The following is a 25921-nucleotide window of genomic DNA, read 5'->3' as shown; positions in this document are numbered from 1 at the left end:
TTCCATTCAACTATAGCTAGCGAGAATGCTTGCTACAGATCTGCTGTTGCTGAGAGAAATCTTATTAAAATAAAATAAAAACAAAAAGGGTTTAACTTGTGTGCAACATCATTTGTTCGGATCAAACATGCAAGGCAAGACTTCAGTATATTAAATAAAAACTTTTAATACCTTCTGAGTTCATTCGATCTCTTTTTGTCTATATTGGAAACTAACTTGAACAACATCTTCAGTAAGCTTTTTTTGTTTTGCTTTTAAATAACAGGAGACGATTTGGAGAACAATGAATGGAGTATTAGTAGATCCCAAGGATATCTTAATAGAATGTTTGACTAAACTAAAAAAAATAAAAGCATAACTCATTAAAAAATTTGTTGAAAGTCAAGTTCATCAACCTACTGGCAAAACTCAGCAACCCCTTAAGATTACTTTGGTTGCTTCAGACCCGGTTTGTGAAGAAAGGTCACCGTGGTGAGAAAATACAAAGGCATTATGTTTAAATACCACCAGAAGCTCTAAGGATGAATAAACAACAGTGGTGGCATTCAAAAAGCACAATTAGCATGGCAATTAGCTTTTCCAGGTGGACACAGATGTGAAAGTCTGCAGAGGATGACGTTAAAATATAACAATGCAACATAAATATTTAAACAAAACAACAAAGGGTAACTTTAAAAAAAAAAAAAAGAAGGCATTCCTTTATTAGACTTGGACAAAACACAAAATAAACTAACAAATTCTTTTGAAACCAAAATTAATTTCAAAAATCAGCAGTCATTCAGCTGCATGACTCAGTCACTCGTGTATTTTTTGCTCAAATTTGCTGGCTAACCGCACATCATTAGTGGAAAAAACATGGGTTTAAAAAAAAGAAACTAGCCGTTTACTGGGGCTGCATCCAGGCTACAGAAAATTATTGTTCATTTGGCATCTAATAGCCTCTCTTCTGCACACTACCACCACTACCACCACACCCCCGTGAGGACTGAATGAAGGCCAACTCTCCAACTGCCTGCAGCACTGAGCCCTCAAGATACAGAAGCACATGGCTCTGCTGGTACACAGACACATGCACAGAAATACAGAAGCAAGCAAGCAAGAGAGATGTGGCTCCAAATAAAGTTATCAAAAGTAAACATTCATGCAATTAAAAATCTAGAATGATCGGTTTTTACTGGGTTGATTAACAGCTCCGTGAGTCTTTGGAAAGGCTTCCAGATGTTTGGAGTTTCAAAGATAAATATTACAGATTAGGGAAAGCTTTGCCTCATCATATACATCCTTCAGTCTCTGCTGAATCCTTGAATTCCTTACTGCTTTCCAAATATTTATTCCCTGCGCCAAGGAGGTAGGTAGGATTTTGATAGTGTCATTCTATCTGTAAACACCATAGCTCAAACTGTTTTGAAACAATTCTGATAAAACTTAGTAGAGGTGTAGAGTGGGGCCATGTTAACAATCCATTAAAATCTGGCTTACATCCACCAAGGTCTTCAAGGTCAACTCACTGACTTATTCTGCAAATATTGACAAAAATTGACAACAGTTTTTCACACTGGCAAGAAAATATTGGCATGGAACATTAACCCTAACCCTTTAATTTTATTACAGTACAGTAATGGGTTATAACCATTTAAATACAAAACAATTTGGGCACATGTACAATGATCTGGGTCATTTATGCTTTCTTCAAGAATTTTAAGATGGACAGATGGAAATATTCACAATTTGCTAATCTCTCACTGTCTTGCTGTGGGCTTATATACATACTATGTGTATATACTATTACGATATTTAAATGGTAATAAAAGCGAGACATGTTGTAAAGTACATGCCGTACTTCATGCAGGGATGTGGGAACCAGCAGTGCTGTCTTTTACAGTATAAAGACGTGATCTCACCTCATATTACTTCAGTGCATGATCATTTCCTCTGGGGCCGTGTCTAGACTCTTCTTCTTTCTTTCTTTTTACTTGTTTGTATAAGAGAACATTAATAAATTGTGTTCAAATAATGCCCTTGTACAGTGAGGCTGTTTGGGTGGTGACGAGTCTTCAGGCGTGTTTGGTGGAAGTTCTGAATTTAAAAATCCAGGGTCACTGTTTATTTCTGCTTTCTGCTGAAATATTAAAACCAACGAAATATCAATGGACGGATTACATTCTCAGAAGAAAATAAGTCTGCGAAAAACTTGATCTATGTGATTATTTAGTAGCTTTTAGTGATACTTTTACTGAGTAGATTAATGCTGAATAATACATTTTTTTAAATCAAGAACAAATGTACGTTTCTGAACTTACATAAATCTACACATTCTCAGGATTTACTGTTTATGTGATTAGGGATGTGTAATTTGATGCCAGAAAAATATTCTTAATTTTGTGTCGTTTTCTATCTGTGTGAATAGTAACACATAGAAAGCTGCAGAGAAGGTCTGCTACGTGTCACAGATGTCTGGAGTTCAGAGATAACAGCACAATGAGATCTTGGGGAAGATTAAATACACACACACACAAAGACCCCCTGAATAGCTCTTTTAGTCAGCAGACAGCCCTCGTCTGTCTTTCTTCAAGCTCATGGAAATTTCTCATGACTCTTTAAGAGGTTACCATAACCCATCTATATGACATCTGGCATCTACAAACTGTTTCCACAGATTGAGAGCCTCCCTTCAGTTAGCTGCATGTTATAAAACACAGAGACCTCTGTGCTCAGATACTGTGACAAGTGTGTTGTATGAATGATGAGCAATCAGTGTGAAAGCAGGGCTGAGTCAAAATGGAAGCAGCTTTGCTCTATTATATCCCATCAATTTAGACTTTTGATGCCAGACACTGATGGACTTTACGGATGAGACATAACCATGCAGACAACAACAAGCTTCAAGAGTCTACTGCACAAGTTATAGTTGTTTCTAAATACAAAAATAAACAAATACTACATACCTGCTTGCAACTATAATACATTATTGTGTGTTGTGTAATATATAAGAACACTTGTAAAAAAAAAAAATAAGAAAAGCAACCAGGAAAGAAATGAGCTTACAGCAGGGCTGACAAAACTTTTTTGCAGTAAGCACCAGTCTGTCGGATGACTGGACTAGAGCAGCACAGTGACTGATAAGTCCAGAGGAATCCATCCCACAGGAGACACGCAGCAGGCTTTAGAAATAACCACAGTGTCCTCTGAGGGTTGGAGAATGAGTGGCCACTAGATAATGGAGAGAGGAGAGGAAGAGAGGATGGGTGAGGGAGGGAGCAGTAAACGAAAAAGGAAGGAAGGAAGCGAGAGATGGAGGGAGAGTGGAAGGGAGTGAGCGAGGTTCTCTGAGAGGATGACTCCCACATGAGCAGCAATATTCTCACAGCAAATCTGTGTGTGTGTGTGTGTGTGTGTGTGTGTGTGTGTGTGTGTGTGTGTGTGTGTGTGTGTGTGTGTGTGTGAGACATTATTAAATTAAACTGTTTACCATCATTGACAAACACAGAGGAATGAGCTGTGGGAAACAAAAACTCCCAAGAAACCCGACGTCTCCACGGGCAACGCATTCATGCCAATATCCAGGCATACATCCAGGCTCTGCACGCCTACAAACACAATGCATGAAGCTAAAGACGAGACATCGTTAACGATAAACTGTCTGCGTGCGCACAGAGACACTGTCAAAACGATCTCCATACTTCATTTTAGTGTCACTCCGCATAAAGTGACACTGTCAGCTGTGGAGGGCATTCTGCATTAACGGGTAAAAATAAACAGGAAAACTATGGGATGCACTCGCCACTCTGCCACGTGCAGGAAACATCCTTCACCAAGGATACTTAACTGAGTAAAACGTCCTTAACGAACAAAAAACAAATAAAAAAAACAAGAACAAAAAAAAATAAAATAGTGAGTCCAGCTACTAGTTTGTTTGTTTTTTTTATTTAAAAATGAATCATATGATTCAGAGCTTTGTCAGTCATATATTATTTTTTATGATTCCTGCAGGTTACTTTTCTTCCACTGGCTTTATTGTTTTTCTCATTCTACTTTCTCAAATACAGAGTTACTGCCTGGTATGACTTTTAATATTGCAAAACATCCACATGAACACCCAAACACAGGCACAAGGACACTGAGTCACCTACTTCCTCAGATATATAAAAATAAACAAAAGATAAAAATCCCACATGACCGATTTCAGCCACATTCACAGCACAGCAAAAACAAGAAAATCAAGCAAACTTATAAAACGGCGTAACAGCAACTGTACAACAGTTCAGCGTTTGTGCCAATATCCCAAACAGTCACCTGTCACACATTAGGTACGCCTATTCAAACGCTCAATAATGCAAATGCCTAATTAGCCAATTACAACTTAGTACTTTTAAGTAAAGAGACAAGGTCAAGATGCATTAGAAAGGGGAAGAAAGGTCACTTAGGCAACTTTGAATGTGGCATGGTTTTCGGTGCCAGAGTGGTTGTGCTGAGTAATTCAGAAACTACTGATGGTTCAAAAAAGAGGAAATATCTGATGACTAGCAGTGCTCTAGAAGAAAAGACCTTGCTGATGTCCGAAGTCAGAGGGGAGTGACCAGACTTCTTTGAACTGATAGCAAGGCAAAACTAATAATCATTCACTACAACCAAGGTATGCAGAAGAGCATCTCTGAACACCCTGAAACCTTGAAGCAGCAGAAGAGCACACAGGGTGCCACTCCTGTCAGATATTAATCTGCACAGGCTCACCAACACTGGACAATGGACTGTAAAAAAAAACATTGCCGGTTGTGACTAGTACTTTATGGAGTATAACCATTTTCTCTAACTGAGGATATATAATATGTGGTATTTTACAAGAAAAAAAACACTTTCTTTTTGTAGTAGTCCTGAAAAATTAATCAAACAAGACCGGCCCTTCAAATTTACCTGTAAAATGGGCCCGCCGTTGGGCCCATTATCAATAAAGGGTTAATAAACCAGCTATTTGATTGTAAAATACAAACACAACATATTGTGGTTAAATTTCTTGTCAGCATCTCTCACCTTGAACGACACCCCAGGGGTACTGTCTGGCCCTCACTGCTTTGTTCCCCACTTTGACTTCTTCCACACTCCCGACTACAGCAAATGGCAGATGGGCCTGCACAGAAAAACAGGTTAGTGTCAAAAAGGTTTTTACAAAAAAAAAGTTCTTACTGGTGCAATAAGCAGGGGACCAGGGTACACTGCCCTAAGGAGATTTTTTTTTTTATTCTTCACAGAACAAGTCAATTTTCAGTAGGCTGTGGTGTAAACTGTACTAAAACGAACAGGACGGATAAGCCGTTTCACTGTGTTTGTCTGCTCTCTTATCCTTCACAACCAAACCACACCAGTGCAAAGCGTAACCATGTTTACATATGAGCTGCACCAGTGATCGGTTTCACGTTTTAAAACAAAATGGGTCTCCCAACTGCGGCTCAGATGGGAGACCTATTTAGTTGAAGTGATTAAACACACACGCTTTATTATTGCTCTTGGAGCTACTATGCTTCATTAAGACCAACAGTGAGGAGGCATCGCAGGGGAAACATGCCTGACACGCTACCTCAAAAATTAGATGGCGAGTTGAAACCAGCTGGCTGGTTACAGCTCAGAGGAACCAGCAAGCTGGCGAGTGTGGGTGCTGATGTAACCAACTATGAATAGACTGGGATACTGTACAAGGACAGTGCCTCGGAGAACCAAATGCTGTCTTGTTCACCATTTTTGTACATGCGTGGGTGTGTGTTTAAACATTATGATTATACATGAGAGGCATAATAAATTCTGATCTAAAAATAGACAGATATTATCATGAAAATGCACTTGTGCCTGATGCTTCAGCAAAGGTCTGTAGCATACGTTTAATTATAATCCTACTTGTAAGATGAAACTTAAGTTGGAGTAATATCATAAAGTTTATGCACTTTTTAAATTTTTTACCTAAACCAAGGAGGTTACATTTTTGGTAGCGCTTGCGTGTGTGTGCATTCAATTTTGTCATTCTGTCTGCAAACACACTTGCATATAAAAGTCTTGCATGAATTCTGATCAAACTTTGTAGGACTGTAGAGTCGAGTTGTGAAGGTCAAAGTGATAATAATGCTAGACAGAGCCATTTAAAATTATGTTTCTTACTGCTACTGTTTGTATTATTTTGTATAGGTAATGATATAGGGTGAATCTAAATATCACGTCACTTTGGGCCTCTTCTTCAAGGTCAAGTAAGGTCAAACTTTCATAAAATGCTTTTTATCTTTTAAACTACGCTTAAAATGTACTGTCTTTGTCTGTATTGACAAGTGATACTGATACAGTGGGATGCAAAAGTTTGGGCAACCTTGTTAATAGTCTTTATTTTCCTGTATAAATCGTTGGTTGTTACAATAAAAAAAATTGTCAGTTAAATATATCACATAGGAGACACAGTGATAGTTGAGAAGTGAAATGAAGTTTATTGGATTTACAGAAAGTGTGCAATAATTTTTTTAACTTAATCAGGCAGGTGCATAAATTTGGGCACTGTTGTCATTTTATTGATTCCAAAACCTTTAGAACTAATTATTGGAACTCAAATTGGCTTGGGAAGCTCAGTGACCCCTGACCTACATACACAGGTGAATCCAATAATGAGAAAGAGTATTTAAGGGGGTCAATTGTAACTTTCCCTCCTCTTTTAATTTCCTCTGAAGAGTAGCAACACGGGGGTCTCAAAACAACTCTCAAATGACCTGAAGACAAAGATTGTTCACCATCATGGTTTAGGGGAAGGATACAGAAAGCTGTCTCAGAGATTTAAGCTGTCTGTTTCCACAGTTAGGAACATATTGAGAAAATGGAAGACCACAGGCTCAGTTCAAGTTAAGGCTCGAAGTGGCAGACCAAGAAAAACTCGGACAGACAGAAGCGACCACTGGTGAGAACAGTCAGAGTTAACCCACAGACCAGCACCAAAGACCTACAACATCATCTTGCAGCAGATGGAGTCACTGTGCATCGTTCAACCATTCGGCGCACTTTACACAAGGAGATTCTGTATGTGAGAGTGATGCAGAGGAAGCCTTTTCTCTGCCCACAGCACAAACAGAGCCGCTTGAGGTTTGCTAAAGCACATTTGGACAAGCCAACTTCATTCTGGAATAAGGTGCTGTGGACTGATGAAACAAAAACGGAGTTATTTGGGCATAACAAGGCGTTATGCATGGAGGAAAAAGAAAACAGCATTCCAAGAAAAACACCTGCTACCTACAGTAAAATATGGTGGTGGTTCCATCATGCTGTGGGGCTGTGTGGCCAGTGCAGGGACTGGGAATCTTGTCAAAGTTGAGGGACACATGGATTCCACTCAGTATCAGCAGATTCTGGAGACCAATGTCCAGGAATCAGAGACAAAGCTGAAGCTGCACCGGGGCTGGATCTTTCAACAAGACAGTGACCCGAAACACTGCTCAAAATCCACTAAGGCATTCATGCAGAGGAACAAGTACAACGTTCTGGAATGATCATCTCAGTCCCCAGACGTGAATATTATTGAAAATCTGTGGTGTGAGTTAAAGAGAGCTGTCCGTGCTCGGAAGCCATCAAACCTGAATAAACGAGAGATGTTTTGTAAAGAGGAATGGTCCAAAAGACCTTCAACCACAATCCAGACTCTCATTGGAACCAACAGGAAGCGTTTAGAGGCTGTAATTTCTGCAAAAGGCGGATCTACTAAATATTGATTTCATTTCTTTTTTTGTGGCGCCCAAATTTATGCACCTGTCTGATTTTGTTTAAACAATTATTGCACACTTTCTGTAAATCCAATAAACTTCTTTTCACTTCTCAAATATCACTGTGTGTGTCTCCTATGTGATATATTTAACTGACTTTTTTTTTTTTATCGTAACAACCAACGATTTATACAGGAAAATAAAGACTATTAACAAGGTTGCCCAAACTTTTGCATCCCACTGTATATGGGGATTCCAAATATCACATAATAGTTTGCATCCAAATATCATGTAACATTTGACCTCTCACCTTATATCTTTAAAGAAAGCTTTATGAAGAGAAAGAAAATGAGCTGACTGGTTATATAGAAGTATACTTCAGTAAAATATTATATAATACGCAGAAGTTATTCATACCCAGTTATTTATAATTCAATTACCTACTCCTCCATTAAGTTTATATACAAAATACAATACTGCTCCCTTAAAAGTAAATAAGGCCCAGAGAGTGAGCTCCCATGGCCCAGGTTTGTGCACTCAGAGTGCCTGTTATGGTTATGCTTGCATAGGCAGACTAGTGCAGAACTTCTTTTTAGTTCTTGTTACGAACTAAAAAGAAGAATAGAAAAGTGCCAATCAGTGCAATCAGTGGGTCCAACGACATATGATCCTTGTATATAGCTACATACCCACGGTTAGCTAGTGTTTGCAAATATTATAAATATTTTACAAAGTATACAGTCAAAATTGTGAGACTGTAATTCATCTGCATTGAAACACTGACTCTTTATTTATGGTGTTTTAGTCAAAGCATGTGTTACCGTCATTAAAACAAAGAATGTTTTGACTTTTTAAATGTTTTTGTGCCAAAAATATTACTTACATTCATGGAGGCATTGATCTCACTGACAGTTTCGTCATCTGTTGGGAACTGATATATCTGGACGCCGTTGCTCACCAGCTCGCTCATTATCTTTATTTTGAATTTATGAAGCTCGCTCTTGGAGATTGTGTCCGCTTTGGCAATGATGGGAATTATGTTGACCTGCGGAAATAATGACAAAAAAAAAGTGAGATAGTTATTAAATATGCGGTGCACTGCACTGTTGTTGCTAATGTGGTGGAGTCTTCCAAAAATGATAATGCAAAGACGTTTTGTGTTACATTATGGAAGCATTTGGTTTAGCCTGGTTTAAACGTTGACATGACAAAACAAAAGGATGCACAGGAAACACCTGAATGTTTTCAGATCATGACAGATTACAGCAATTGCCATCTAACCATCATGAGCAAACACTGCTTAAAAAAAACATTAAAGCTACATTAAATATGTTGAGGTTTTAAACAGCTGTGTAGCGCATCTATAAGACCATGCACAGTTAACTGAATAGCAAATAAGCCCAATCAGAACCCCGACTGATAAATAAAACAAACAGTGATTATGAAAACAAACTCGGCTCCATCTACAATCAGCAGCAGATGTGAAGAAATAAACGCACAGTTTGTCTGCATTCCTCTGTACGGCTGCATTTCCCAGATCACCAACTGGGAAGATGGCAGGACTCCCACAGATCCACACAGCAATTCCACAGCGTGCCTTAGAGTATGAGTCAGAGCTTGTTAAAAATCAAATTTGAATCTCATCATACTTTGTTGGCTCGTTAATTTGCAGCGGGGTGGCCAGTATCAGGTTTTAACCCTAATATAACAAACTAATTTAACTAATCTCGGTGTTATATTTGCTCGCTTCCCACAACTGAGTTTTCCCAGCTGACCAAAGATCATTCCCAAACAGTTAATGTTTGTTCTGAGGGACCAGGAGCGCCAGCTGTGACCACATTAAAGCAGTTCACAGGAAAGATAATCCCTGAAAAAACAGCCCAATATTTTTGGCACTTTGTCATTTAATGCTATACAGGGAAATATCTCTGAGTGTGCAGGTGAGACCACGCTGATACAGTCTGAGCCTTAATAATGAAAACGCTTACACAACAATATAAAAACACCTAATATGAATGGATCCCATTATTATCGTTTGTGTTACATAATTATCTGGATAATGAGCTGCTTAACTCAGTTTTCATAATGAAGTTCCTGTAATTTCTGGGCTTTGGTGAACAAGAAATTGATGTACAACACTGCTGTGGAGTCAATTACTCACCTTTTTTAAAGGCTGGATTTATTTATTGATATAACACTGCTATGATAAATTACTTATTGCATGCCGCTCGTAATAGATTAGTTTGAATCATCATGTGTTTATTTTTTCAAGAAAAAATAAACACATGATGACTCTTGGGGACGCTCTGGAGTATTTCCTGATTTTTTTTTATCTGATTTATGGACGCTGCTGGATAAGAAGATTCTGGGAAAGTCGCAATAAATCTACAAATATAAAAATAGATGTTTAGCAAGATGTTTTCAAGCACGCCTTGGAAGCCTAAATAATACCTGATGGCAATAAAAGCAGGAACACAACAAATGTCTCACAGACTTAGATAAGGGTTTAAAAGATCTCAAACCTGCAAGCTGCCACTGACTGTGGATAACGTCACACAGCACTGATGTGAGAACAGCGTAGGCATGGTCTCATGGTAAGTGGGCAGCATGACGTGTCCTGTCCCATGCACAGTCTACTCAGGCAGCAGCTTCTCTTGAACCAAACCGAGTATTTTCAGTACCACTGTGTGCTATATGTAGGGAGCGGACAATGCCCTGACCTGATTGTGCCAACACTGTTCAAAGCTCATGTGAAAAAACAGCACTACAGGAGTCAGGAAGCAGACTCCTTATTACTTTTAGAACCCCAGCATGTAATGTGTCCTTTCAGTAATGCTGCTTCAAGCCTCTCCCTCTATTTTTACTTTGGAAAACATCTCATCTGCCACAAACAGGAAAAACGGTATAACCAAAAACAGCAAAATGGAACCTAACCCAGCCATGTGACAGTGGATTACATCACAAATTAAAAAGGTATTCTTAAAGTTAAGCAGGAGGCATGAATCCTTTCGCCGAATAACCTCAATAAACTCACTCTTTTACATTCTTTAATTTATAAAGTTAAGTAGAAATGTTTCCCATCCGTTAACAAAAAGACTTAAAACCTTCATTTAAAACAAACGACACTCCTTTCAGACTCCTATCTCTCTTCCTGCCTTCATTTACTAAAAACCACATTTTACTTTACGGGCCTTGTGTGGGGAGGGCTGATTCGTTAACAAGAAAAACACCATTGTCTGGGTTAGACAGAAAAAAAATACACAGACTGAGGGAAAAGCTGTTTCTGGTCTCTTTCCCTGGTTTTTCTGTCAGAGGGGACAGATCTGTTCATTTATCTGTTTCATTTCCAGATACAACTTAAGATTTACACACAATGTAATGATGCTTTCTCTGACAAGGATATGTCTCTGCATTAAATTTGATATTAAAAACACATAGCCCTGATTTATCGAGCCATGAAAAAACATAACGATTTCCAGCTACTGGGATGGGGTTTTTTTTGTTTGTTTTTTTAAAGCAATTTTCTTGGTTCTGCATGTTTAAGAATTAGATTTCAGGCTGTAAACGCGTCTGTAATCTGTTGAAAACTAACTGGTATAAAAAACTGAATGCAAAAACATAAAATAACTTTGTTAAAGCTATTTGGTTTATTGTCTTGGTTTATGCAAAACAAAGTAGGCACTTTCTGTGGTCACCCTCCAGATATCCAGAGCCCATAAACATGAAATAAGACAGAAATCTCATAAATGTGCAAAGGTTGAATATTGTTTGGTTTGCAAGGGTCTTAAATGTTGCCTCCAAATCTATCTAGAAAGAGAACCCTGCACACACAAAGTCCATCTGCCCTGTAAAACACAGCAGTGTCACTTCTACATTGCAGTTACTCAACACTGGCTTGTTTTCAGATACAACAGCAAACACACTGCAGATTGTGGAAAAATTGCTGAGACAGATCCACTGAGATCAGAGTGGTACTCATCGTGAACACCCGCAGCCTCACTGGTGGGTTCTGAATTGTGTAAATCTTTAAGGATAAAAAATAAAGCCTACATTTCTTCCGGTTTAATCCGGAAACACTTTGTGAATGTGTGCAAAAAAATGCTTAAAAGGTGTATATATAAAATGTCTCTGATTGTTACATCAAAAGAAAAAAAATGTTAATCATATGGATCTACATAAAGTTTAGGCTGTGGTAGCTGCTCTGCTACAGTATATTTAGCTCAGGTAAGTTGGATGAGTCAAAGCAGAGGCCATGGCTTGGCTGTGTTCACTGTGCTCATTTGGGTGGTATAAGGAGACAGTTGGCAAACATAGCATGCCAGGTTTTGATCGTTCTGTTGGCACATCAAGACAGCACACGGGCTTGGTGGTCAGCGCCATCGTTTCACAGCAAGGAGAGTCCTAAATTTGGATTTCTGTCCTTTTCTAAAGTTCGTATAGGTTCCTTCACAGGTTAGGTTAGAACTCCTGTATCCCTAAAGGACAGTTTTAGTAAAAATACCAGAAGCACTGGTTTAATTTTGTATTAAAAAAGTACTTTGAAAAGAAAAGAATAAACCCTTGGGTTTTTAAGAAAGGGTTTAATATACTGAATCAAATTTGTTCCTGAAAGCTGAGGACTGAGTTAAGAGCCGTTGCATAAATTATTTATACACTTTTTCTGATGCCATAAAACTATTAAGTGTCCCTGTAGAGCGGCATTTGGCTGAGGTATCTAGTTTTTATTATGAAGAGTATCGAGAGACTTCTGGCAGAGATGGCTTGATTGTTGGCAGGGGAAAGCCAGCAGGGTTGGTCACAAGCTGACCATCTGCTTTATTCTGGATTTATTATTACTGCACCAACAGAAACAAACAGAGACAAAGCTACCACTTCATCAGCTCTACAGCAGTGCTATTAGAAGTTAAATAGACTGAAAAACTAATCGCAACCACTGCAGATCAATCTGAATGATCGAATAAAATTTGATTGCTGAACCTTACAGTGTATTGTTTTGGTATAATCTCATACAAATTCACAAAAATTGGCTTATGGCTTCCACATAAAGCTTTGTAAGTGAAATGTGACAACTCCTGTGTGAGTTTACTGCCTCACAGCTTTAAAGTTAAACGAGCTCCTGCAGAGCTGAAAATACAAATCTCCTCTTTCACCGTCATTCACTCTCCTCTGGGTTTTGTCGGCTTCATAATGTCTTACAGCTCACCTCCCTGGCTTTTAATAATTTCTTTTATTAAACTGTGAAAACAGGAATAAAATGACAAAATAAACAGATAATAAACAGGCAATGCCCACTTAATACAATGAAAATATAAATAATAAAATAATAAATACAAATGGCTCCAACTTAATGGCTCCAAACTGACTTATCTGGCTTGTCTAACTATGTACACCACAGTGACTCCGCCCCTTTCCCTTTCTTTGCCCCAAGTGCTGTTTTGATGAGATTTTTTTTCCATTTGTTATTTAATGAAGGCAATCCCAACGACTGCATCTCCAGTGAGATACACTCATCACATACAGCAAATCATAGATCCATGGAGCAATAATCTGTGCAGTAATACTCACAACAACAATGAAAAAGCCACAAATCAATGTGTTCCTGAATCTGACTATTGACTGTGTGCTGACCTGCAAACATATACCAAACTCAATCTCAGAGTGAATTAGAGGGTTGTGATGCTGATGTATTGGAAGCAGAGTAGTTTAAACTGACATAAATATCTTTTTATAAATAAGAACCTCTCCCTTAAAACACCAAATCAAATTTTTTCACTATGCTGGCTTTTTAGGTGTAAAACTAGTCATGGAGAGGTTCTCTTTTCCCCAAATCACAACTATTACAGTTCAAACCATTAATCCTTTTCCACAGAAATAGCCAAATAAGTTCAGCCTAAACACTGCCATGTGAACTCTTCTTGAAATCCTAAAAGATGAAATGGAAACTTGCATAGTCACTGGAACATTTTTGTTTCAACTTTACTCTTCTCTTTTGGGACACAGAGTCCACACCCTGGTAGGAAGATCAGGGATGCCCTCGTTTCAGTGAAATTCAAACCAGTCACACGGAAAGGGAAGTCTGACTTCAGACTAATATTATTCAAACACACTTGCATTTTTCCAGAGGGAAAATATAAATGCATGCTTGTGTGTCACATGTGCGTACCTTGCTGTCCAGTTTTTTCATAGTAACGAGGTCCAGGGACTTGAGGGAGTGTCCTGTCGGGGCAATGAAATAAAGGCAGATGTGGATCCTGGTGTCGTGGTAGTTAAACAGCGAGCGTTTGATCTTCAGCTCTTCCTGGAGATAGTTTTCAAACTGAGTGTCAATGTAGTCAACAATGGGTTTGTAACTGTGGAGAGAGGAAGGGAGAAGAGAGAAACCGTTAGGATTTATGTCTGTGGGTCAAAGCTAAATATTTGTCTTCTTATTCATGCGCTGGTAATGAATATGAAAAGGGAAAGGGGACTTTTCACAGGGAAAGGAAAAGACACAGATATGTTTTCAGTAACTGTGTGATCTGATTCAATGCCAAGATCTCAGCTTAGAATTGCACAGCTTAGTGCTGCATGAAATTTGTGTTCAGCTTATGGAAGGTCCAATCAAAGAGGCTGCAGAAAACAACGCGTCCTCTCTATCACAGAGCTGTGACCGCTTTCGGAGCCTTTAAGTGTCACCAGTAAATCAGTGAAGGGCACGAACACAAAGTAACACATCGTCGTCTTTACAGCCTTTTCTCCTCGAGCATTTGCGAGAAAGGACAGGAGAGATGGGGAGTGCCTTTAATGCTACACCACTCGCTCACAGCTACTTGACTATACAGCTAAATGTCAGAAAATGTTACTTACATTGCATTAAAATAACACATTTCTGTTGGTTATTGCTCCAGTACAGTTGGTTTCTATAAGCTGTTTTCAATCTTTTAACCACAAAAGCCGGTGACCAGCCTCATTGGGATGTTTTGAATCACATTCACACCAGACTTGTTTATTTGAGTCTGCAGCTTTAACTCGTTTCATTTGGGAAGATGAGAAGAAAACCATTAGAAGGAAGCCACATGCTTAAATAAAAAACTAAGCGAACTGTTGGTTCATTAGTCATAGTAGATAACGTCACACAGTCATAGTCTGGTTCTCACATCAACACTTGTCATTTTCTGGCTATATATCTCTACAATTATGATCATCTACATATGAGATGTTCAGTAAATTTGTTTGTATTGAACAGATGTCTCCAGACGAATTCCTTCGTTTATCTCATGCTGTTATATTTGGACACTGCACAACCAACTCAAACACTGTATGTTTTTCTTGCTGTGGATAGTAGAAAGGCTTGAAAACAACTGCAACCAGTGTCAAACATCTTTAACACCTCCTGAATCCATATTCAGTCACATAGACTTCAAAGTGCCTCGGAGTGACCAAAATGCAACCCAGATGCTCATGTTTAACATGCGTCTGCAAAAGTAAAAGTGATAATGATGACATTTTGTCTTTAGAAAACAACGAACTCTGAGAAACAAGCCCAAAAAACAGGGCTACAAGGACATAGCTGTTTTGTTTCTTTTAGAATTAATAGGAAGCAGTTCCCTTGTGTGCTCTGGAAAGATGCAGTTTAACACTAAAGATGGAAAATAGTGACACAGTCCTGTTACGTTTAATCTAAGAGCTTGAATGTGATTTCTACAAACTCTCTGACCTAAAGCCAGTAATTCCAAGTTTTTCCTGTTAACCATCACCATACACTACTTCCATCTTTTCTAAACATGACAAATAACTGAAAATTACATCATCTTGTCCACTGTTCAACTCCGGATGTGCCACTTCACTGATGTTTTACAACTCAAAAGTGACACATAAGTAGAACAGGAAAAAAATGTATTCCATTCCCTCAGCTTGCAACATGTTTACAGTCATCTGTCCTCTCACTTCACATCCATCTTCAATCTTCTCTGAGGAATGCACAAACTGTGACCTTTTGAAGCTCTCTCAGTGTGCCGTTACACTCCGCTGCAGGCTCTGTCCTTCGCCATGTTGGTTTAAACGGTCTACGGAGAAAGCTGCTATCAAAGAGCGTGAGAGTGCTGCTTCCTGGCTAGGCCACAACAAGTACACTTCATTCCACAGCTGAATGTTAAAATAAACAAATCAACAATTTCCTCTTTATTTCTCCAACTTCCTTCAATTTCAGCCTTCGGAGACACCATAAAAGATGCAGAAGTCTGGACTGACAGTGGTTTGTGTGTCTGGGTCACTCGTTTGCCTACGTAAGCATCTTTTCATTAAAAATGTGTCAATGTCATTTTGGAGCTTGCCGATTTTTGGGGAAATAGTTACAGGGAAATCTGCTTTTACAACAGACCAAAGGAAATCACAAATTCGTTTTTTTTACTTCTGCTTTTGGCTTATGGGATAATGCAGAGATATATTTGTGATCATCATTGTTAGTTTTTGTTGCTGGTTACCAAGCAGGTCTGGATACTTTGTGAGGCACTCTGGGCTGTATGTATGTGCACTTAGCTCACCTATCCTCTTTGTTGATCTGATCGCCGAAGCCAACCGTGTCAACAATGGTCAGTTTGAGGCGGACGTTGGTTTCTTGCAGGTCGTATGTTCGAGGCCGCAGATACACGCCGTTCTGGTAATGGCTCGCCTCTTCGTTCTCAAACATGGTGTTAAAGAGCGTGTTCATTAACGTCGACTTTCCGATACCAGTCTCCCCTGTGAACGGTCGGAAGCAGAGAGGGAGATGGAGAAAGAGAGAGTGCGTTAGCATCACTTGGGAGTACTTCATCAGCTTTCAGACATCGATTTTTATTGCTGTAACAGAAGTGTAAGCCAGTGTATTACGTTCATGTCAAGAAATACAACACAGTGCTGCTGTTTGTTATTTATCTTTGTAGCTAAACATGTCACTCAGTGCAAAGTAAATCAACACGAGGGCCAGAGGGACTCTGGAGAAATGTACAGTAGTTACACATTCTCTGTCCGATACTCACCTACACATAGGATGTTGAAACAAAAACCCTGCGTGACCGATTTGCTGACCAGCTGCTCGGGGAGGCTGTCAAACCCAACATGGCCACCCAAACTGAGGTTACGCTTCTCTTCATTCTACAGGACACACACAAAAAAAAAAAAACATCAGAAGTGTGGCGGATGTCAGGAAAACACATGGCCGAGTCATTATTCAGAAGAGGATGGCACAGATACTGAAGCGCTCACATTCCAATGCGTGGAAACATCAAAGACCTTCTGCTCATTCTGCACATGTAAAATCCATCACATTATGATTTAGGTAATCGGGGCCTGCAGTGAGGATGAGCTTCAAGAATAATCACTCAGAAGCACAAAGAAGAAAGACATGCTTTAACAGACAGAGGAAGGAAGTGATTATATTTGTATGGAAAATGGAATAAGGCACTTGAAAACATGCAAGATGCAAGTTAGCAGCTTGTTTTATAGAAAACCCCAATGTGGACATTTCAGAACTCCACCAGTCCACCTATTCTCCAAACAAGCTCATGATCAATTTATCAGTTATTACACACTATAATAGAAATATATCGTTAATAGTGGGATGATAACAGCAGGTACAGAAGAGGCACCCAGGCTGCCTTATCTGCAACACCTTCGTCAGGTTTGATCTGTGGGATCCCCCTGCCACTTCAAGAGCAGCTGGGAGATTTAGGATCACAGGGATATTTCAGCAGGTTGTATCAGTGATCTTGCTCTTTCAGTCGTTTCTCAAAGCTCATGACCATCGGTGACATAGATCGAACAGTAAATCGAGTGCTTTGACTTCTGATTAAATTCTTTCCCCACTGCTGAGGTGAAGTAAGATGCCCACAGATGTCCAAAGAAACGGCCACGGAAGTATTTAACCTAAAACACAAAAGTTAGCAATGCACGACAAACTAAAAACCACCAGAAAAAAAAACAACAACAACAAATCAGGAGGGTTGTAACCTTTTTTCACATTTGATCTAGCTCATTTAACCAATCTCAGCCAAAGAAGAGAGTTAAAGCTGTACAAGAGGGCCAGCACCTTGAGATGAATAGGGCCACCCGATCTCATCTGGCTGAGCCACGAAGGACTGCATACTTGAAAGCTGAAGTCACCAAGCACAGGCAGCTGAGAGCAGAGCACAGCCAACAATACAGAACTGAGAGGTGGAGGCAGGCTCCGAATACACAGAAGATGACTTTTAAACCTAACTGAACTGCATAATACAGGCTGGAAAGTGTGTGTGTGTGTGTGTGTGTGTGTGTGTGTGTGTGTGTGTGTGTGTGTGTGTGTGTGTGTGTGTGTGTTGTTCGTGTGTGTGTGTGTTCAGGGGTTTCGGGAGGTGAACGAGAAAACAGGGCTTAATGTGTCAGGCAACACAGCTGGAGTAATCCAACATGAGCTGAGATAGGCAATACTGAGCTGAGCTGCAGCACATTGGGGAGATTACTATACTACACTAACATGTGTTAAAAGTAATAAATATCCTATATGCATTGATAATATGAATATTATTTAAATAAAGACATCAATTTCACTGCAAACCCCACAACAACAGACAGAAACTCCCTTCATTACATATCGTTCTGAATTTATTAATGAACATTGTATTTATAAATGTGAAAGGAGCAATAACACAATAATTGTGCATTGTAATAGGTGCATGACAGACTGAATATATTAGTATGCTAAAACAAGGGATAAGGCCGGTTTCAGTTGTGTGCACTGTAGCTCCATAATCATCCTCGATTTCCAGTTCGAGCAGTTTATACAGCTCTTGTTCTTAAGTCTGAATACGTATATTGTAAGTCGCTTTGAAAGGAAAAAGCAATGAATAACTGCAACGTTTGCAGGAGTCGGTTTCAGGTTCACCGAGATGAATGAGAGGAAGAGGCTGTGGCCATTCTTTCTTTGTTATTCGCTGTAAACTCAGACCTTGTCAAACAACATTAGTCGGCCTGCTAGTCAGCATTGGTAGTCAGCCTGCTGAATGAATGAAGCCGGGTAGAGATGTTCAGATAGAGCAGTGGTTCTTAACCTGGGTTCGACTGAACCCTAGGGGTTCGGTGAGTCGGTCTCAGGGGTTCGGCAGAGCCTCCGCCGTGACATGTACGGCTCATTTTGTGCACCAGTAAAAAACATATGCATGTCTTGAATTTGAAAAAAAATCTTATTTTATTTTTCACTAAAGAGGGGTTCAGTGAATGCGCATATGAAACTGGTGGGGTTCGGTACCTCCAAAAAGGTTAAGAACCACTGAGATAGAGGGAAGGGAGCAGACTATGATATTGTGCCTGTAAGCAAAACTAAACTCTGGATTCCTGAGTAGGTTTTAAAATAGGAGTTAAAAATTTACATAAGCCTGTATTTATCCAGGAAATTATAAATAAAGGCTTGCGTGCTGCTTTTCCATAAACATTTTTGTACTTTAAACTCTGAAAATGTGTACTTTAGTTTGTAAATGTACTTCTTCAAGCTCACAGTTCCTATTTAATACTTTTCTAGACATTTAGAGCATAGCTAAGCTTAAGGAGGGTTTTTTTTACTTGTAAACCTGCTTCTGTGGATATTCCTCCAAACTTACTAAACCACAATGGTGAAACAAAAATTCAGAAAAACAACAGGGATTCTGACTCACTCTAGATCATTTTGGGTTGACCTCCTACACTGAACCTAATCACGCTGTCAGTAGCGCATGATTTTTGTGTGTAAGTGAGTGACACATAAGAAGCAGATGGAGCCCGTGAACGGCTGCTGCAAAATGAGCGCCCAGGCCTGACCAAGAGTGTTATCTTTTAGGAGAAGACAGCACAGAACTGCAGACGTGGACACAAACTCCCCAAGCTGTCACTCGACTGGCTGAATGTGTAAGTGTATGCACTGGACTGACTGCAGGAGGAAGCACTCAGTTTCCTTAGTGTCCTTAGTGCAGTAAAATGGCTATCCAGCCATGTGCAAGTACTCCACTTTAAGTAAAAACTTAACGAATCAAAGAAGTTGGAAAAATAAAAATGGACTGCAATGACATTTCATTTCTCAAAAAGAAAAACAGTGCAGAAATAGTTCAGACAGAGAGTTGAGAGTTGATAAGAAACTCATTCATTGCAATGAGTGCAAGATGTTGCAGAACTAAATGTGTTAAATAAAGCACTTTAATTTCAGCTGCCAAAACACTGCACATTATATTGTTAATATAGATTTATTTTAGAGATTATAGATTTAAGATAGATTTCACTTAAGCAAAGTGTGACGTACAGCCAAAAAATAATATTATGTTAAACATTTCTCCATCTTTGGTATTTTTCAGGGAGGCATTAAAGGATTGCCTAGTTCACTATACATTCTTTTCACCCTATGTAATTCAAGCCAACTGGATTTCTTTAACAACATGACAAATCTAAAAATAAACCTGCCCGTTTTTTTTGCTTTCTGGTCCATTTAGATTTGATGTCGAGAACATAATAACACCCATCAGCAAATACAGGATGTATAACCAACAGACAAGAACAGTTAGGGAAACTATGAGGTATCTGACTGTCCACCAACCCACCCGAGCTAGCTCGGAAGAAGAGAAAAGCAGCGGCACAAAGTATGTCAGGAATGAAAAGCTTCTGGTTAACTGTCTCAGGGTGAAGAGACAACACAGTTCCCAGGCCACCAGGAAATGGTTGCACAGAAGAGGCCCCAGGTGGCTCCAAGTGAAATGAGCCACAAACAATATGGGCTAGGTCACAATGCTGCTCGCTTGAAACTAGCCGAGTTACTAAAGCCTTTTATTATTGTTGCAGATGAAAATCCGATGTGAAACAAAAAGAATGGCACAAGTAAAGGTAATTAAAGGTAATCAGTTTCAAGGTCCTCACCGTCACATCTGCATGGTCTACTGGGTCACCCAAAAAGAGTTGTGATACGTTTTTTTGGGTTGTTTTTTAATAAAACCTGTGCAAAAACTAAAAGAAAAGCTCTAATCTCAGTTTGTTCTGTAGTATGTGTATCCTGCACTGCAACCCTAAAGTCAGTGAAACATGTAACCATTTTCATTGTATAATCTGCCACATGTTTAGTTATGATTGTTTAAGCTACAAAATAATGAACCTCTGCACGGGATCACTTAATCAGGGACCGAAATACTGCTCGTCTGCCGCTCTTATCCAAGCTAGTTCTTTCTTTAGAAATGCAACTCAGTGCTACAAAGCTGTGGATATTCAGTGAATTTCTGGGCTCTAACCAAGCAAGCCGTGAGATCATTTTTTCAAACATTCTAATAAATATGTGATTCGGATCTGACCTGATATAAACTCAGGCAAAAACCAAGCTCTGTTTCATGTGCCCATCAGTCCACAGAAACACTCGGCCACCGGCCATCAGTCGGCCCCTCCCTCTCTAGCCATCTTCTTTTCAGCTGTCTTCCAGCCTTCTGGCCTACATCCCCGCCTGACTGGTGTCTGCAGCTTGTGTCTGCCTCAGTGAACCTCCACCTGACAGACAGCAGCAACCACGCACAAACACACAGTTGCAGCTCGTGTTTGTGTGTTTGTGGGCAAGAAAACTTCACACATTACTACTACTACTTTAACATCTTGATGTAAAATTTGTTTAGATATAGTTTGTCTGTTAGCAAAGACAGAATTCATCCACTTGAATGTGGCATGAAATGAAATTACTTTTATTGTGATTCAAACTGCATATACTGTATTAAGCTTTTGCAGGTAATGAAAGTGCAAATGACATTTTGGGGGCTTCTTGTCACACTTTGGGTTTGATTTGACTTAGCATCTGTGAAGGGAGGAGACCACAGGACAGCCTCAGTGACAAACCCACACACGCACACATTTATCACTCTTTAGCTGAAGTGGCTGCTGACTGGTGTTTCCTGTCCAATGTGTAAGTTCATGAAAGTGTAACTCTACTTTCAAACTGCCAGTACACAGTACTAACATGTTACACTTTTGAAATCAATAACGTACTTTATAAATTACGTTACAAATATTTTTGCATCTTATTCCACGTCAACAAGCATGAAATGCTGAGTGAGGTGTTTTTGCGTTACTGTCAGGTCGAACCACACCTACAGACTTCTGCTCCACCGGTTCTCAGCAGCTGCCCATGCTGGCAGCGATGTTGTAATGGTAAAAATGTTGACGGTTGAAATTTGAATGACGTGTGCCTCCTCTTGTCTTTTATGCTATTATAACCTGCCCCACGCTCATGAACATGCTTACATTACTACTGAGCCTCACCAGTAGTAACACCATCCATGCCGAACAGGAAAGACAAAAGGGAAAAAAAGGAGTGACAGATGGGAAGTTGAGACAGGAACCATTTTACGAGACAGATGGACAGCATACTTATCTTTATGGGGGTTCCTTACCATTAGAAAAGAAGAAAGTATGTTTTTGTTTTTAACTTATCCTATCAGCCACAAAAGCAATGTTTTGTAGGTCAAAGGTAAAAGTGGAATAGATTGGATTAGCTTTACTCTCACCCATGCATGCTAAGTACAATATAAGCCTTCTTGTTTTAAGATCTTATACTAACTAGCAAACACGATGTTGAATACTTCTGGTTGATACTTCAAAGTTGATTTAATTCAAAAATGTGGATCCCAGGGAAGAAAAACTCCAGAACGTAAAATATGTAATTTTCTTTGTGTGCTAATTTTGAATGAAGTAAGAGCTTGATTTGGCTAGTCATATAAAAGGAAAAGGAGCAACCAACTGCACAGTCCATAGTCCATACATAAATATGATTTTGACTTAAGAATCTACCTAACGCAGTTTTCTCTTCTGCCCTTCTTATTGGTATTTACTGATGAAACTGGAGGGACCCTACCTTCTGTTTTACCGTCCACTTTGCCAAAAATGGCCAAATCAGTTCTGGGTTAATGAGCTGATGGTTGACTTAATTTTAAAGAACACAAATATTCATCTGGAGCAAATTCCATAGAGAAGAGCAAAAGTTTGATTTAGAAAACATGATGTTTGGAGCTGATGCCAATTTGAATTTTTAAGGAATAAATATCACAATATTGATGTACTGGACATCATAACGTATACATGCAACAGCTACTTTTTGCTGCTCCCCTATTCACAAGGGATCACCACAGCGGGTAGCTCCGCACGTTTAATTTGGCAGAGTTTTAACACCGGACATCCTTCCTGACACAAGCCCAAAGGCATTTGCGTTTCCTCCTGGGATGGAACTTGGGATCTTTCGCTTGTCCTGCGAATGTTTAAACCGCTACTCAAATACAATATGTGAGTTACACTAGAAAGGGAAAATAACTTCGCAGCAAAGTGGTTTACTAACCCGTTAGCATCTAAACACGAACACACTGCTCATCTCCACGCTGCCTGCTCAGCTGTGGTGTGCACCCTGCTCCATGTGCTGCAGGGTGCACAACTTAGCCAGAGAATCTTTTTCTACATCCAGACATATCAGCGTACAGTTTCATATATCAGATCGGCTGTAGGTATGGGAGCGTGTCTAGCCGCCAGTCTATCCGGTTCAGCTGTTCATTGTGGACCACACTTTGTTACATTTCACTGATATCTAAGAAAATAACTGAGCTACATACATGGTAATCCTCATTCAGCCTATGCTGACATTATTTTGCAAATTTAACCTCAGTATATAAAGAATTGGGAGACAGATATTGACTCATCACAGCTGAGGCTGCAGCTTGGATGTCATGATTCATCCGATTCACCAGGTTTGACAAGCTCGCCCGAAGGCCGTTTAAGCCCCACAAGTTCTATATACAGCTTACAACGCTGATGGCGGTAAACTTGAGCCACACTTTGACCTAAACAATGTGATACAGGCGTGTTCCTTCTTGTTCCAGGATGTGTTTCATTAACAAATACATGTGCAACTAGAGCACCAGCTGTATGAAGACATTGTAAGCACAAGTTAAATAAGCTTTTAAAAGAGCAAGGACCTGCCTGCTCGCCTGCTTGAGTCCTTACTCCACATCTCTTGGCTTTAAGCACTTTATGGAGCTAATTTCATTTCACGCATGCAGTCCTCACAGGAGAGACAATACTCTTCAGGGTCAGTAAGCACTGTGCCTCCTGAATGTGCTCGGGCTTTTTTTTTTCTTTTTTTTTTTTTTATTGCATCCAAATTAAAATGAACATCATTATTTTTATGCTACACACTCTAATGCAATCAATAATCGAGAACGACACACATTGTTAGGCAGTTGGCTTGTATTGATCACTTCATGTGGATCCGGCCTAGAAAGTTATCCCAGCGCTACAGGCTCCACCGGATGGGGCTGACGTGGAAAAACAATCCAACCAAGCACACATCTCTATCAATAGCTGGGTGTAATTAAACAGTACTCCCTTTACACAAACTGCCAGGCCAGCAGGTCAGTTTGTTCAATGTGGTCTCACTTAGTTCAGGATGTTAGACAGCTGCGTTGCTGCCAACGCCGGCCTGTTTCGCTGCATTCTCAGCATTTTTCTCATTAATCAATCAATCCTCTAAATTTCGTATTCCAAATGAGACATTTTGGAAACTTCCACTGGGCTCTGAGCCCCCATTCCTGGATACCTTCCTAATTTAAGAAATGCGAGGAGTGCAATATCCTCTCTTTATTTCTGGATCCTCTCCTTTTCTTCGCAGACATGTGTTGCATCAATAAGTGGTAGGAGTGGCCGGGAGTGTGTCCTTAATCTCTTTATCCCTGCAAGTCAGCTCTGCTTACAGCCTAACACAGAGATCTTTTCAAGCATCTGCCAAAAAAGTTAATCACCTTCTCCCATTCATTTGCCACTTTACTACAACATCATCATCACCATTATTACTAACATCATTCATACACTCACCTATTCTTTGTCATGTGACTTTGTGGGAATTTACAGAGAATTTTCAGGTATGTTTTGCGACACTTCACTGTACCTACAGAGTCACACCTGAATGACAACATGGCATGTTACTATGGATGTAATCCAGGATGCATTCCACCCTCAACTGATACTACTCTGCCCAGCCTGCTACTGTGCCACTGTACAAAGCAGTATCATGAACTGACATACCCATGGCTGTAAACATAACATTTTGAGTCTAAGGAAGAAAAACACAAGTGTATTTATCACTCATCACTGCGATTAATACACCTAAAGGAGTCTTCAAGTGGTAATTTTATCCACTGGCTAGCCAGTGTACATGCCTTACTGTGATTCTCCATGGCGGTTGCAATGTTTGTTTCCTTAATTTCTAACAATCTCAACAGTAAATAGTTTAATGTTTCCATACGCTACACCCATATTTTCAGCAACGCGTCCACGCGTGTAAACGCAACCGAAGAGAAAAAAATGCATTACACGGCACGACATTAAAAATAGTCAGCTACTGTAGCGTACTTAATTTCCCCATAACTGGGAAAAACACAGTCACCATCACCGAAATCACTCCCACCATCTCGCCTGAGCCCACAGTCCAGGCTCCAAAAGCGGGGGAGGCTTAGCTACATACATACCCACACATAGACAGCAGCTAACACACACTTTTACTAATCACAGCCAAGTGTGCCCGTAGCTGCACTTGCAATGTTTACTGCTCCTAGAAAACAGAGAGGGGAAAAAACAAGGAGCTCCGGATAGCATTTGCTTACCGAAAACACGTCAACGTCCGTGGCAGCCATGGTGCGGAATGTATGGTGTTGGTGTGCTGAAGCAGACCGAGCAGAGGCGAAAGGGAGCAGCCCTTGTGTCTCCGTACTAGCCTGCTAAACTACTGACTGAGCTGAGCTGACAGTGATAGGAAGAGAGGGACACAAGGCGGAGAGGAGCTGCTGAACTGGGCAGGGAGGGCGCTAAGCTAGGTGACGAGAGGACTCCCTGCTACTTCGGTTCTGCTTCGCTCAGACACGCTACAGTTTTTCATTTGCTTTTAAAACGGTACTAGTGTAAAAGAACAACAGTTATTTTTTTTATTTTTTATAAACTGATTATATATAAGGGAAAGGGTGAGAGAGTCGGTACTTAACGGCTGTTTGACGGAGCACTGTTTGCGCATGCGTACGCACATTCCACATTTTTATACATTTTTGCTGTTTTCACATGAAGAAAGCTATTTTTAAGTAGCTTTTCATTATATTGATTATCAAAGTGAACTACAAAAGATGGTTGCTATGTAGTTTTTATTAAGCACTAAAGAGTTTCCAGGCGATATAAGAATAAATATTTAT

General features: G+C 39.8%; 1 protein-coding gene across 2 annotated transcripts in view; it reads right to left on the bottom strand.

Annotated features, from left to right (window-relative positions):
• Positions 1–25724, bottom strand: part of septin8a (septin 8a) — a 36856-nt gene extending 11132 nt beyond the window's left edge. The window contains exons 1-6 of one of the 2 annotated variants that reach the window (XM_026181122.1): positions 25346–25724; positions 16715–16829; positions 16241–16436; positions 13882–14068; positions 8602–8763; positions 5029–5125 (exon numbers count right to left, since the gene is read on the bottom strand). In XM_026181122.1, coding sequence (XP_026036907.1) covers positions 5029–5125; positions 8602–8763; positions 13882–14068; positions 16241–16436; positions 16715–16829; positions 25346–25375 — 787 coding nt within the window. In that variant the 5' untranslated portion in view covers positions 25376–25724. The remainder of the gene's footprint in view (positions 1–5028; positions 5126–8601; positions 8764–13881; positions 14069–16240; positions 16437–16714; positions 16830–25345) is intronic. The other variant, XM_026181123.1, reaches the window with a different exon arrangement.
• Between the last annotated feature and the right edge of the window lie 197 nt (positions 25725–25921).

This window comes from Astatotilapia calliptera, chromosome 10 (genome assembly GCF_900246225.1).
Source record: "Astatotilapia calliptera chromosome 10, fAstCal1.2, whole genome shotgun sequence".
Classification (NCBI taxonomy): Eukaryota; Metazoa; Chordata; class Actinopteri; order Cichliformes; family Cichlidae; genus Astatotilapia; species Astatotilapia calliptera.
This window is presented reverse-complemented; position numbering and strand designations above follow the sequence as displayed.